General features: G+C 44.2%; 1 protein-coding gene across 1 annotated transcript; it reads right to left on the bottom strand.

Annotated features, from left to right (window-relative positions):
* Positions 1-5,412: 5,412 nt before the first annotated feature.
* On the bottom strand, positions 5,413-11,080 carry FUT11 (fucosyltransferase 11). The gene is made up of 3 exons (XM_061344219.1): positions 10,284-11,080; positions 8,372-8,997; positions 5,413-6,114 (listed from the first exon to the last, which is right to left on the bottom strand). The coding sequence occupies exons 1-3, from the start codon at positions 11,025-11,027 to the stop codon at positions 5,967-5,969; spliced, it is 1,518 nt and encodes a 505-aa protein (XP_061200203.1). The 5' UTR covers positions 11,028-11,080; the 3' UTR covers positions 5,413-5,966.
* Between the last annotated feature and the right edge of the window lie 1,791 nt (positions 11,081-12,871).

Genomic DNA, 12,871 nt, shown 5'->3' with positions numbered 1-12,871 from the left:
CGCTGTCGGCATGTAACGGGAGCGCTCACCTTTGCGCCCAGCGCTGCAACAAAGAACGCTGCTTTCTAAAACTCCAAACTGAGTCTTAGTTTCTCCGACTGACTTTCATGGTTACACCCCCAAACTGTTTCTGCATCAAACCCCCAAAATGAGGGAGCATGAGTGCCTCTCAAACACAGCAAAATAAGTTGTGATTGTTGCAAGTAATTCAAATGCAACCCAAGGAATTATTTTGCGACTCTGACAACTTTTTTTGGTGCTTGAAACTCAGCATCACTTCACCCTCAGCTGTTCATCTCCATTACATACTAACAGCTGGATCTCCCCAGCATTATTCCTGCTATCTAATAACAAGATACTGAAACTGCTGCTTCTGAAATGGTAGTGGTGTTCTCACAGCCTCGTACTCAGTACTGGAGAATCCCCCCATTTCTGGAAGTCCTCAACTCTCCTGGCTGGCTCTGGAGCTGATACACCCCCAGTTTATGGAGGTAGATAATACAAAAGGCATGGTAACATTTCAAGGGCTGGGGGGCACAGATTACTGCACAGGATGAAGGACAAGGCAAGATGTAGGTAACTGAGGAATTAGACATTGGACACTGAGGTCCTAAAATACTCTGACACTTGTCATGTAGCAGTCACTGAACAACCCATCTTACCACCATGCTGGGGCTTCTTCAGGCACCAACAGTTTCCCCTGGGCACTGGAGGGCATGCAAAGTACCAGTTTTCTTCCACAGGAACAACTTCCACAAGTTTGGCCTCTAACCATGTACAGCTGGCCAAAACAAAGATGCTGGGAACAAATTTTTCTGCACAGGACATAGCTTTGGATGAAAATATATTCAACTTCCTAGATAGAGATATAAACCCCAAGGCACTCCCCTTGCCTCTGCCTAGTCAAGGAAGATAACAACACATTGGAAGTTCCCTTACATTGAGCTAAACATCAGCACAATATTCTCAGTATCGTTACTAGAACTTACTGCATCTGCAGACAATATATGCTGGTATGTCTGATTCTAGAATTATTTTTGTGTTATTTTTAAAATGGTATTCTCTTAAAGTCCAAGAACAATAGCTAGGAAAGGTGAAAATAGTGGGACATAAAAGAAACTGAACTGTACTCCCCATAAATCAACCTCCCCTTTTCCAAATTACATTAGCTAATGGCAGCAACACCTTCAGGCACATTCACCTTCAAAAGCTGATGTCTCTTTTAAGTAACTCCAAGAAAGAAGGGGGAAGAGGAGGGGCAGCTGAGAAAGGCAAGCAACGCAAGGAGAATTCTAGTAGCTTCCTGTCCGTTACTGCTGTCTGCATTAGAAACTCTTTTTTTGGCATTGAGCCTGGGATTGGAGCACCAGCCTAAAATATTCCCAAGCAGACAGAATAAGGTATGTGATGGTGTCTGCACACACCATGCAGAATGTGGAACTACAGAAGTGTATTACTGTATATCTGGGTCTCTCCAATAACCTGCATTTTATATAGCTGATAGCACAGAGACACTAATGGATGAGAAAGAAGTGCCGACTTTATAGGTACAGTCAGGAACCCAGTTCCCTCAACACACAGAGCAGTGAGCCCCACAGATGTTTCATTGTGAATCCTGAACGTACAACTACAAAAAACATGTAAAATTCTAACTGTATTTAGAACTTCTTTACTTGCATCAGCATACTTAAAGCTGAATTGTAGCCTGTGTTTCAGCTAGTCAAAACCAAAATGAACCACAGAGATAAACTATTGGATTTGAAAAGAACCTGTATTACAACCGGTATAAGGGCCAATTATGATGTTATGACACAATTAAATACAATGCTAACAATGCTGTAATAAAATACACAGTTAAAATGAGACTGTTGTCTGAAATACCTCTTTAAGAGGTTTCAGACCTACTCCTGTCTGCTGAGCTATTGTGTTTGAACAGTATTAGCACTTCATGCGCTTATTAGCACAAATGCACTCATTTATATTCATAGCACAGTGACAGCTGCAATTGCTCTTCTGATGTCACCCCCAAGCCCCAACGCTAGCCTACCTTATCCTCAGCTATCTCAATCAGATCAGCCACCCTGCATTATTCTGTCCACCTGACTAGCTCTGAGCTGCCATCCCTAATCCCTAACTCCCAGATCTACTCAAATCCAGCCCAATTCCACTGCAAATTACCTGAAGCCTCCTTATTTGCTCAGAGATGCCACAAAGTATCACGATCTGCTCTGATCCATTCCAAAATCCCCAGAATCATCTCTTAACTGAGACACTTCAGCATTAGATGGGGCTTTTCCGCAAGAAAGAATATACGTAACAGCATACAAATTAAGATGCCAGTCATGTCAAAGCTCTGGAACAAATCCTGCAGCTCCATTCTTCTCCACCCTCCCTAGTCCCCCTGCAGGGTCATATATCTCTCAGTGCCAGCTCCAAGATACTGAATCATGAGATTGTTAAAGCCTGACATAGGCTTTGGCTCAGCTGGTGGTATCACTAAAAGAATTTTGTCTCTGATTAATTTCAGCCTGTCAGTAGAGGTCTCTGGGCAGAATGAAGGAACCTGCCACCCTGTATATTTCCCATTAATACAACTTCTCAGAAAGCACCTGGAGAGCCATCAACAATCTTAATTAAATCCAACCAAATTGATGACAATGAATCATTAAGAGAGTGGCTCTCTTGGGACAATGGCTGAAGAGTGCATATGAAAGGATGGTAAGGGAGGCAGATGGCTGCTTGTCTAGCATGGCAAAGCCTGGTTGGCTGTGCTTCAATTCAATTTATCCTATTCCCAGTCCTTTAGGAGTTACTTGTTCTTCCACACCAGTTAAAACTACCCTTTGCCAAGGTGCAAGAGGGGCATTTCTGCTGTGATTTTCCAGCTGCTGCACTTTTCAGGCCATTTCCAGGGAAAGAATCTCATTCTCCTTTTCCCTCTAAACATACACATCCACTGTTGTTGGCTTTCTTTCTATTTACCATCACAGAGTACCCAGAGATCCTTCAGTCTGAAAATTACTACAGTGACAGAAATAAGAAAAAGCAATTATTTTTCAGTTCTAGAAATTATCAATGTTAGGTATTAAATCAATATTCTTCAGTGAGGTTACGTGCTTCCTAGAAATTGCAGTCCTTGCTAAAGGGCAGAAAACACAAAGAACTAATTCAGTATATAAAATACTCAGCTTCTTACTGAAAATTAGGCAGCACCTGGTATCACAGTTTCGTCAGGAGAATGAGAACTTCAGCTTGTCCAATGTAATGAACTGGATTGCTAGATTTTTCACCTTTTGTCAGCCATTTGTTTCTCCTCTCTCACATCTCAGAAAGCATAAACTTCAGTGGTCGAGACAATTCTGAGACACAGTATCAGTAGAATCTATTAGTGTTTCATATGAGCAGTAGTAAAGGGATACCTATTTTTACAACATTAATGCTAGTGAATAAAGCTATCCTGACAGCTTTCAAAGCCTCCCTCACACAGTAAACAGGCAAAATGAAAGACAAGCAGTGAAGTGACTCACCCCAGTTAGTAGAAGCCTACCTAGAAGGTTTATGGAGATGATCTCGTTATCATCCACAGTATGTGGTGTCTTTGTCATGATTAGTCTCAGTTGTGTGTTTTTAGGAGTATAGGCACCTGCACTGTAAGAATTTAATTTAATTTATTTTATATTATATTGTATACACTGTTCATTCTGAGTATCATGTAATCTGGAAGGTTGTCACAACATGAGTGACAAGATCCAGCCACCACCTAGCTGGTCTGAATTTCAAGCAGTGAAGTGAGAAATCAAGTTAGCAGTCCAGAGCAGAAATCATTAGTCTTTTTCCAAAATATTAATAGTTGCTGCAGTGACCTTTCTCCTTGTCTGCATTCACATATTCACTTGGATTAGCAGAAAGACAACTAAAAGACAACTAAGATCAAATTGAATCAAGAAAATCTGAAGTAACTGGAGGCATTAATTCAAGCAATTTATTTAAATATAATTAAACTGCTCAGTAGAAGTGGACATTCAGTACTAAAGTAGCCTTAATTTGCTTTATCTTAATTTACTTCTCAAGCACATTGTGGCCATTTCCATCCTGAATACACGTATCTGAAATCTTAACCAGATTTGAGTAACCCACTTTAACAATTAATTCAGATACATTCCCTTCAGTATTCATGTCTCCTGGGTAAATGGAATAAAGAAAAAAGGAATTTAAACTGATGAATGCATTTTAGCTGAAGAACAATTTGTTACTATTATTACAGAAGAGAGATTAAAAAGCATTTTTCTCCTAATGAAACACTGGATGAGATTGTATAGCGTATGTGTTTTCTACATTTACAAGAATACAGTGACAGCTATGGGTCTGAAGTCTCCTCTGTCAAGATGTTCTAACATGACAGTATTGTATTACCTGAAAGACAAACACTGAGATGCATATTATTACCTGTAACACCTAAAATATTCTGTCTACAACATTATCACTGGGCATTTGAGGGATGAAAAAAAAAATAATAAAAGAGATTAAGTGATCTATCCACAGCTAAGCAATAGTGACTTAATCAGGGACAGAATGTAGATTTGCTCCCGTTCCTAATTTTCACTTAGAAGCTTCAGACTTCCCATAGCAATGTGTGAGCTGCCCTACAAAATGAAACTACCCCACAGGCTCTAGGTTTGCCTTACCAACATTCTGTCTTAGGCATGGATAAACTCTGACTATTTAGTCAGTAGTTACTTCTGAAGAGGGAGGAGAAATGGAGAAACAAAATACAACTACACCATTAGAGACATGACTGCAGTGTGGCCATATTTGCCTGTGCTTTTTAAACTCATGACACTGTGAATTGGTCTCCAATTAGTCCTCCAATGCAAAGATCAATTGTTTCAGAAGGGTACCCAACATGGCAAGGAACAGCAGACTTATATCTCTAAGAGATACAGGCTATGCAACAAGGAAGATGTACTCACATATCATCATTTACTCTAAGGAACGCTAGTCAAGAGACCAGGATCATACTGTGTTAAGATTTGGTAAAGATACAAAAACATCTCAGTGCACCTGATTCTGGTCATCCATTTCAGCACAGAAAGACCGCAAGGTTTGAATCCAAACTGCAGAGACCACTGGAAAGGCACCATTGTTGACATGTATTTGTCCTTGCACAAAGCTGCAGATACTCAAAAAGGACAGCTCAAAGGCTAACATTAAGGAGATAATAAATAAGAAGTCACAATACCAGGTAATACACGTCCTCGTGTGAAATACATTGTTGAACATTGTAAATTAAATAATCTCTCACCCCGCTGTATGTGTCACCTGGTAAGTTTGTGAGAGAAAAATTAGGCAGAGAGTAAGTGACCTGCCCATAGGTATTCAGTTACCCTAAAAAGCAGGAGTATTTGAGGCATGTTTACTTGGAAAGAAGAGACTTTATTGCTGCAATTTCATAAGGCACAATTGCTCTCCACAGACATTTGTCTTTCCTAAGTCCTTCACTGAAAAAGCTATTTGTTAATAGCAGCTAGAAGTACACCTTTCATGAACAGAAAAAGTGACTGATAAAATACTTATAAAAAATGCTTAATATTTTGGACATTAAAAAAAATCCCTGAAATAACTTTGGACATTTTAGCAAGAGTTTGAAGAGGTGCTCCTCTGGAGTCATGTAAGCCACAAGGAAACAATACAAATACAAAAGGAGAGTAAACTCCTCTTTTGCCCCACATGTTGACACCTGCAATTCAGGAGTGGCTTCACGCCACAGAGCTGAAATTCAAATCAAAGCTGTTGCTCAGATCTCCACTGCTGACATCCAATCATAACAGAAACTTACTTCATGAACCAGAAAAAACAGTCTCTGTGAGAGTTTTTCTTCTATTTCAAGGCAAACATTTGGAGTGAGGTAAGAATTTACAATCTCAACTTCCACTGCAATTTTCAAATCAATCTCTTACAAAGATGGGTCAGTGCTGCCTTGTCCTCTTGAGAAAAATCTCATGCATATAGTCCCAAAATCTTCCCTGATGCGTCTCATTGCGATGAATCATAGCAGTGAGGGCCTCACCCTGATCAAGGCTTTGCCAATAATCCTGCAGCCACATCTCTTTCCAACTGAAACAAAAAAAGAGACACAATCATAAACCACCACTAAAACCCCTCAGATTATTCTGCAGCTGATGTAGCACTGAAGTCATTTTTCTTCTTTCACCTAAGAGGAAAACAAGCCCAGAGATGGTCATAACAAAGTATGTTGTTACTGTGCCATTGCACTGCAAGTCATTTAAAGAAACCTGCTGTGAAAATTCTCTACAGAAAACGCAAGTTCATTATTAGCTTTACAACATTCTAGAAGTATCAGCATGTGACTACAGAGTTAACCAAAGACACTCAATTATTAATTGTGGAGAATAAAACCTTCTATTAACATAAAATCTAGCAGAGTCCTTACATGATTTTGAGAGTCGCCTTCTATGGCTAGTATGCATATAACAGCCTAAGAACCAAGTTTTTCTTGTCTTCTCTTCCTCCCCAATAAACCATTTAACAATTAGGGAATGGCAGCTACTGACAGCTACTCACTGCAAACTCTGGTTATACATGGCACAGACAAAAACTCATTATATCCTTCAACCCTAACTCTGTATCTCCAAACTAGATGGTCGAGTATAGGCTCTTTTTCAGTGCAGACATTCTCAAACTTTTCATAGCAGACTGCATCACTGCAACTTTCAACAATTCCCATTCGTGATCATGTGGACTACTTCTCTCATTTGTGTTATATCAAGGTAGCTTTCTGAAGTAGACAGCAGAAAATGTAAAAGCTTCCCTGGTACAATTTTTCCAGACTCATGTCTATGAACAAGGGAAAAGTAACATAGTGTGGTTCAATAAGATATGGAAACTTCCGTGTGATGCAACAGTGGCTTGGATTATGGAGTAACTGTTCAAAACTCCTTGCTGATAACCAGTGCACAGAGTGATGGGAGTACCTGAGCTTGTAAGTGGCGTAGGCACCCATGCGGTGCCTTCAAAAGTACTTCTCTACTGCCATCTGCTGCTCCAGCAAAAGGCCAGCCATGAAAAAGTAGAGAACGCTTAGAGAGTGGGACACTGAATAATGTTACAAGCTACAACCACATTTTGTTACGAAGACTGAGAAAAGGTTTCAGTTGGCCACTTATGAAAGCATTCAAACATAGGACAAAGTAGGTCCCCACACTTAGAAAATTCTTCGTATTTTTTCGTGGATGGATAACGTAATAAAAACTTTCTTGGTGATAGCTATGAACATAGGCAAGATCTGCTGCTGCTGAGGGTTTATGTTTATGAAGGCTGGCTGATGGCTTTCAGAAAGTGAACTGTATGCACTTCAGTAAATGCCTAGAAAGACAGAAATTGTTGCAAGTAATGCAAAGAAAAATTACAAACCTGAGGGATCCAAACATGTTACACTAGAATACACTACAAAAGGTGCACGCATTGTTCATGAACTGCAAGAACCCTTCCTTCTAGCAACTGCAACTTCAAACAAACACAGTTAGTGGAAAAACTCAAGGTTTGGGAACCCAAACACTGACGTGTTTTGTGCCAAGGCATGTATAAATTACTAAGTAGACCATGCAAACACACCTCTATTCTGCCTGTCAGAAGTGGTTGCCTGAGGGTTAGTGTGGGTAGTTCCCTGCTGCCAGACTTCTGTGCAGCTCACACTAGAGATGGCTAACACGGGGCTATGGGCCTGGGAGATTCCAGCAACACCAACAATCCCCATGTGCAAAGGGGCTAAGAAGCTGCTTACTCTCTGTCCTGCGTGGTCCCTCTCCTAAATAAATGGGATGGTGTCCTTCAAACACAAGACAGAATTTTGTCACACAAACCAACAAAAAGTTTTGTAAAGCATTCTGGGTAAGCCTAACTTCTGCTCTGAAGTCAAGAGGAGTTAAACAAGCCTGCACTGAACAGTGCCAACCCCATTCTTAATGCAGTACTTTGTAAGGAGGCACAGAGCTTCTTGCACCCAAGGGCTATCCAAGTGCTTTACCATCCCTGTAATGAAAAACGCCCTTCTTTCAAACAAAGAATAAAAAAAAAAGAAATACAAAGGATAAACACACTGCCCAAGGCCACAGAGCATTTTAACAGAGTATTATGGGTGTCTCACGCTCCTCATTCAACAGCTAACAAATACCACCAGCTAAGTCTCTTCTTCAGCCCCAGTACACAAAATTAGCAGAACTACCAGACTACCCACAAGATATAGTGTCACTGGAGATGTATTAAGAGATCCTTTAAGTACAAAGCATTATTAACAGTTATGGCTACTATTATTTGAAGCTTTTCTTCAAAAGGCACAGTCTTGGTACATTACCTGTCTCCTCCAGAGAGGTCTTCAACGTTTCCAAACCCAGGGGTGGGCATAGGACAGCCCATGTGCTTGAACTGAGCTATGCGAGGTCTGGGAGCTGGAATTTTCCCATGAGACTTTCTGTGTTCCTGCTCCTCTTTGACCCGGGTGTTCTCCCTGTCACAGATGAAACACTCGAAGCCATTCAGGTAATTGGGCAGAGTCATGTCATTCACCCCCCACTCCCGCCTCTCCAAGCTCTCTAGCAAGAACTGGTTTTTGATTCCACCATGGTTTTTATACTCTAGATACTTCAAATATTCCTCTCCATTCTTGTCCAGGAAGTCAAGATACTTTGCCAGCTCTTGGGGGCTGTCAAAGTCATCTATCAGAATAATGGAGAGGTTGTTTGGCATCCAGTCCCGCACAGCTGGGGAGCCTCGGTATACTGGGACAGCCCCCAGGTGCATTGGACGCCACAGCTTCTCTGTCATGTAGTCATCACATATGGCATTCTCCAAGGCCAGATGGAACTTGTACCTGGCGATAAAAGTCATAAACTCAGAATCTTCTGTGGTTGCTGTAGAAGTGTCTCTCAGTCGTTCACTGGGGAGCTCACGGTTATGCAGGCATTTCCCATAGGAGTCAACCTAAAATAACAACAGACATCTTTACAAAGTGACTTGTTTGCCTGGAGCTTGCTGTCAGAGCTTGTATTTCTTGTAAAATTCCTAACTTTGATCAGTTCCTAGCTTCTTTAGTTTAGCTTTGCTTTCACTCCAAGTTCTTTCCCTTGTGACTATTCCTGTAGTCCCAGTTCTAACAACTTTAGAAGAAACTGAGGGCTCAGTTTCAAAAGCAGCATAAACGATGCTACAGATTGAGGGGCAGGGGGAGTGTACAGAAAGGAAGATGTTACCCCAAAACTTATTTATTAGTGGCTACATCAGGAACTCGGAGGTAAGGATGGGCATTCAGCTCCCTCTGAGTTAATTTACAAGTGATCTACTTAACAGAGACACAGCTCTTTTCCAGTTACTACACACAGCTCCTGCCAGTCTCAGCAGGCTGGCAAAAATGCTTCATTTGTCAGATGGAGGAAAATTGATGCAGGGAACTAAAAGGATACTGTCTAAAACTGAAAGCCCATACACTCGATCTGGAATCTGCCTCAAACTTTGACAATACAGTCATATTTTAAACGTTCTTTTGTCTTTGCTTCACTACTGAGTACATGATAAACTTGCACAATGAATGAACCACGACCAATAGAAACAGCAAGGAAAAAGATATTTTAGATAAACACTAAAACCTGATTTTGTTTCTAATCTACTGTCCTTCAGAATTTTTAAGAGGAAAAAAGCATTACGCTTTTTTTTTTTTGCTTGACAGAATCATTATCTCAGTTTATGAAGCTACTCTGTAAGCTGTGCCCGAGCAATACAAACCACCATGGAAACAACACGGTCCTACACCACTTCTCAAGCAGCAGACAATCAAAACCATCTGCCTTTTCACTGAACACCTGTACTTTTAAACGGGAGCAAGGCTTGCAAACAACCAGCCTTCATACAGGCTAACTTAAAGGTCCAGAGATTTCAGTAACTCTGGCACTTGGTCCACTAATCCATTCAGGCTTAACCCAACCTGTGATTGATCCCAAGTCTGGCCAACTCCACAACTAACAGCTACCATCAGGCCTACCTACTGGCATGTGATGTAGTCTAGATCACGCTTTGGGAAGGAATACAACTAGTTTTTCTGTCCAGCTTGTAGTCGGCATGCATCCCCGTTACGATTCGTGCCTTGGCTAAAAGCAAAGACAAACAAACCCCATTAAGAAGAGGAGGTGGAAGGAGGGAGGGAGGGGGGCAGCCAGGCGGACCCACCTCCTACAGCAACCCCACACCACACCTTCCCCGCGCATCCTGCCTACCTGGATGTACTTCATGAGCTCCCGCACGTAGCGGTCCCGGTCCGAGGGGACGTCGCAGTGGGACTGCATGTACAGCACCGGGGCATAGCCCTTCTGCCGCCACGCGTCCTTCTCGGCCAGGGGCACCGCCGGGCCCCGCAGGTACCCCACGCCGGGCAGCCACTGCAGCGTGAGGGGGTAGTCCGACTCCCGGCGGAACGTGGCTGTGTAGTTGAAGAGCTGGATACCCGGCGAGTGCGAGAGGACGTAGTTGTTCATGGGGGACTCCTCGTGGAAAAGCGCCCACGTCTGGTGGGGCAGGCGGGGCAGCGGCGCCTCGTAGGCCCTGAAGTCGGTGCCGTAGAAGATGAGGGCCTTGGTGCGGCGGTGTTGGGCCACTCGCCGGCTGCGGGTGACGAGGCAGGAGCCCCGCGGGCAGTCGATGCGCTCCGTGTCGCCGGGGAAGTGTGGGAAGAGGCTCCCGCTCCACCACAGCAGGATGGGCAGCACCTTGTTGCTCCGCGTGTCGTTGTTGCCGGGGCCGCGGTAGGACGCGGCGGCCACGAAGGCCGCGCCCGGCGGGACAGCATCCTGCGCCCACCCCTCCGCCCCGCACGGCGCCGTCGGTATAGCCGCCTCCTCCTCCTCCGCTACCCCCAGCCCCTCTGTGGCGAGCGCGACCCCCGCACCCCAGGCCAACGCCAGCGTCACCCAGAGGCAAGAAGGCCCCCAGCCCGGAGCGCGGCCTGAGCTGCCGCCACCCATGCCCGCCGCCCCGGGCCGGCACCGCTCGCCCCGCTACAGGAAGCGGCAGCAAGGGCCCCGCCCTCGGGAGCCGCTCCGTCAGCGGCCGCAAGGGGCGCAAGAGCCTGGCCAAGGACGAGGAGGGGCCTCAGGAGCGGGGCAGGGCCGACGCCGCACGCCCTGCCCTCCGCGCAAGCTAAAGACGGGAGGTAGGGCGTGCGGCACGCTGCAGGACGGGGCAATCTTACTGCCAGCTGCCTGTAACGCACCTGCAGCAGAACCTGGCTGCACCTACAGGGAGACACCCGGGAGATTTCACCGAGGGAGAGCCTGCCGAGAGCAAACCCACCCGTGACGAGGCATCTTCAGTACAAAATTGGCCTTTCGATGCCACAAGAAAAGTATGCCGAGGGGGGGAATGCCTTCAAGTGGTATTTTTTACCTATCTACCACTAGATTTAATGCACTCTTGAAGCTGCTCTTCTGTGCCAACCTTCAATAAACTGCTTTGGTATTAAAATATTCTGGAAACAGGAAATTGGTAATCTGCAAAACTGAGTTTAGGATACGCTATAAAAATCTAGCAGAAGCATGCTAGAATTACCACTTGGTTATGGAATTGCTAAAAGCTTCAGATTCATTCCTTGAGAGGTAACTTAAGCCCAAGCACAGTACTTGACTGATAATTCATAACACAGGGCATCAGTATGAGCACAAGCAAAGTATTCTCTAGCTGTGTAAGGAAGAGGTTAAAACATGGGAACGTTTTTGCGTTCTTTTGAAAAGTTAGGTCTTTTCACTGCTCAACCACGATCCAGATGCACACCCCGGTCAGTGCACAGGCACCACCCCCACGCCATCCACACCAGCTCCTCCACTTACATCCCGACAGAATGCTAACAGACATGGGCTCTGCAAGGCAATTTCCACATCCCTCGGAAGGGGTACTGCCACAAAGATGCCTTCAAGTACAGTTTGCTCCACATAATTAACATACAAGATGCATAAGGACCATCATCGTAGTAAATCAGTTCAGTAGCAGATACTGGACATAATGTACATCCTTGTAGGAGAAAAACCCTACACATATGCTACAGCAAACCATGTAGGACATGGAACTGTTGGAACAAGTCCAGAGGAGGGCCACGAGGATGATCAGGGGACTGGAGCACCTCCTGTATGAAGACAGGCTGAGAAAGTTGGGGCTGTTCAGCCTGGAGAAGGCTGTGTGGAAACCTCACAGCAGCCTTTCCAGTACCTGAAGGGAGGCTACAGGGATGCTGGGGATGGACTGTAGTGATAGGACAAGGGGTAACAGGTTAAAACTTAAACAGGGGAAGTTTAGATTGGATATGAGGAAATTCTTTCCTGTTATGGTGGTGAGGCACTGGAATGGGTTGCCCAGGGAGGTTGTGAATGCTCCATCCCTGGCAGTATTCAAGGCCAGGTTGGATGAAGCCTTGGATGGCATCGTTTAGTGTGAGGTGTCCCTGCCCATGGCAGGGGGGTTGGAACTTGATGATCTTAAGGTCCTTTCCAACCCTTACTATTCTCCGTAGTTTTGGAGATTTAGTAATGACTGTCTTGTGCTTTCATACAGATTGTTGTAAGGGTATCAGCAAATTGTACATCAGTGTTCTAGGCTACAGTCAAGTTACAGCGCCAGTTCACTCAGAACATTATTTTGGCAGTTAGCACCTGCCACCCCTCCCCCCAAAAAAAACAAACCCAGACACCAAACAAAAAAACCACCCCACAAATGAAGAAAAAACCTCAAACCAAACCCAAAACCCCACCCAGCTTCCCTGCTATCTTAAGTCTGAACCAGGAGTTCTAGCTCTCCAACACACACAAAAGTAATACTT

Source organism: Neopsephotus bourkii, unplaced genomic scaffold (assembly GCF_033783945.1).
Source record: "Neopsephotus bourkii isolate Nb327-2 ecotype Australia unplaced genomic scaffold, CSIRO-AGI_Nbou_v1 NB_196, whole genome shotgun sequence".
NCBI classification, from domain to species: Eukaryota; Metazoa; Chordata; class Aves; order Psittaciformes; family Psittacidae; genus Neopsephotus; species Neopsephotus bourkii.
Note: the sequence above shows the minus strand (reverse complement) of the source record. Positions and strands in the feature narration are given on the sequence as shown.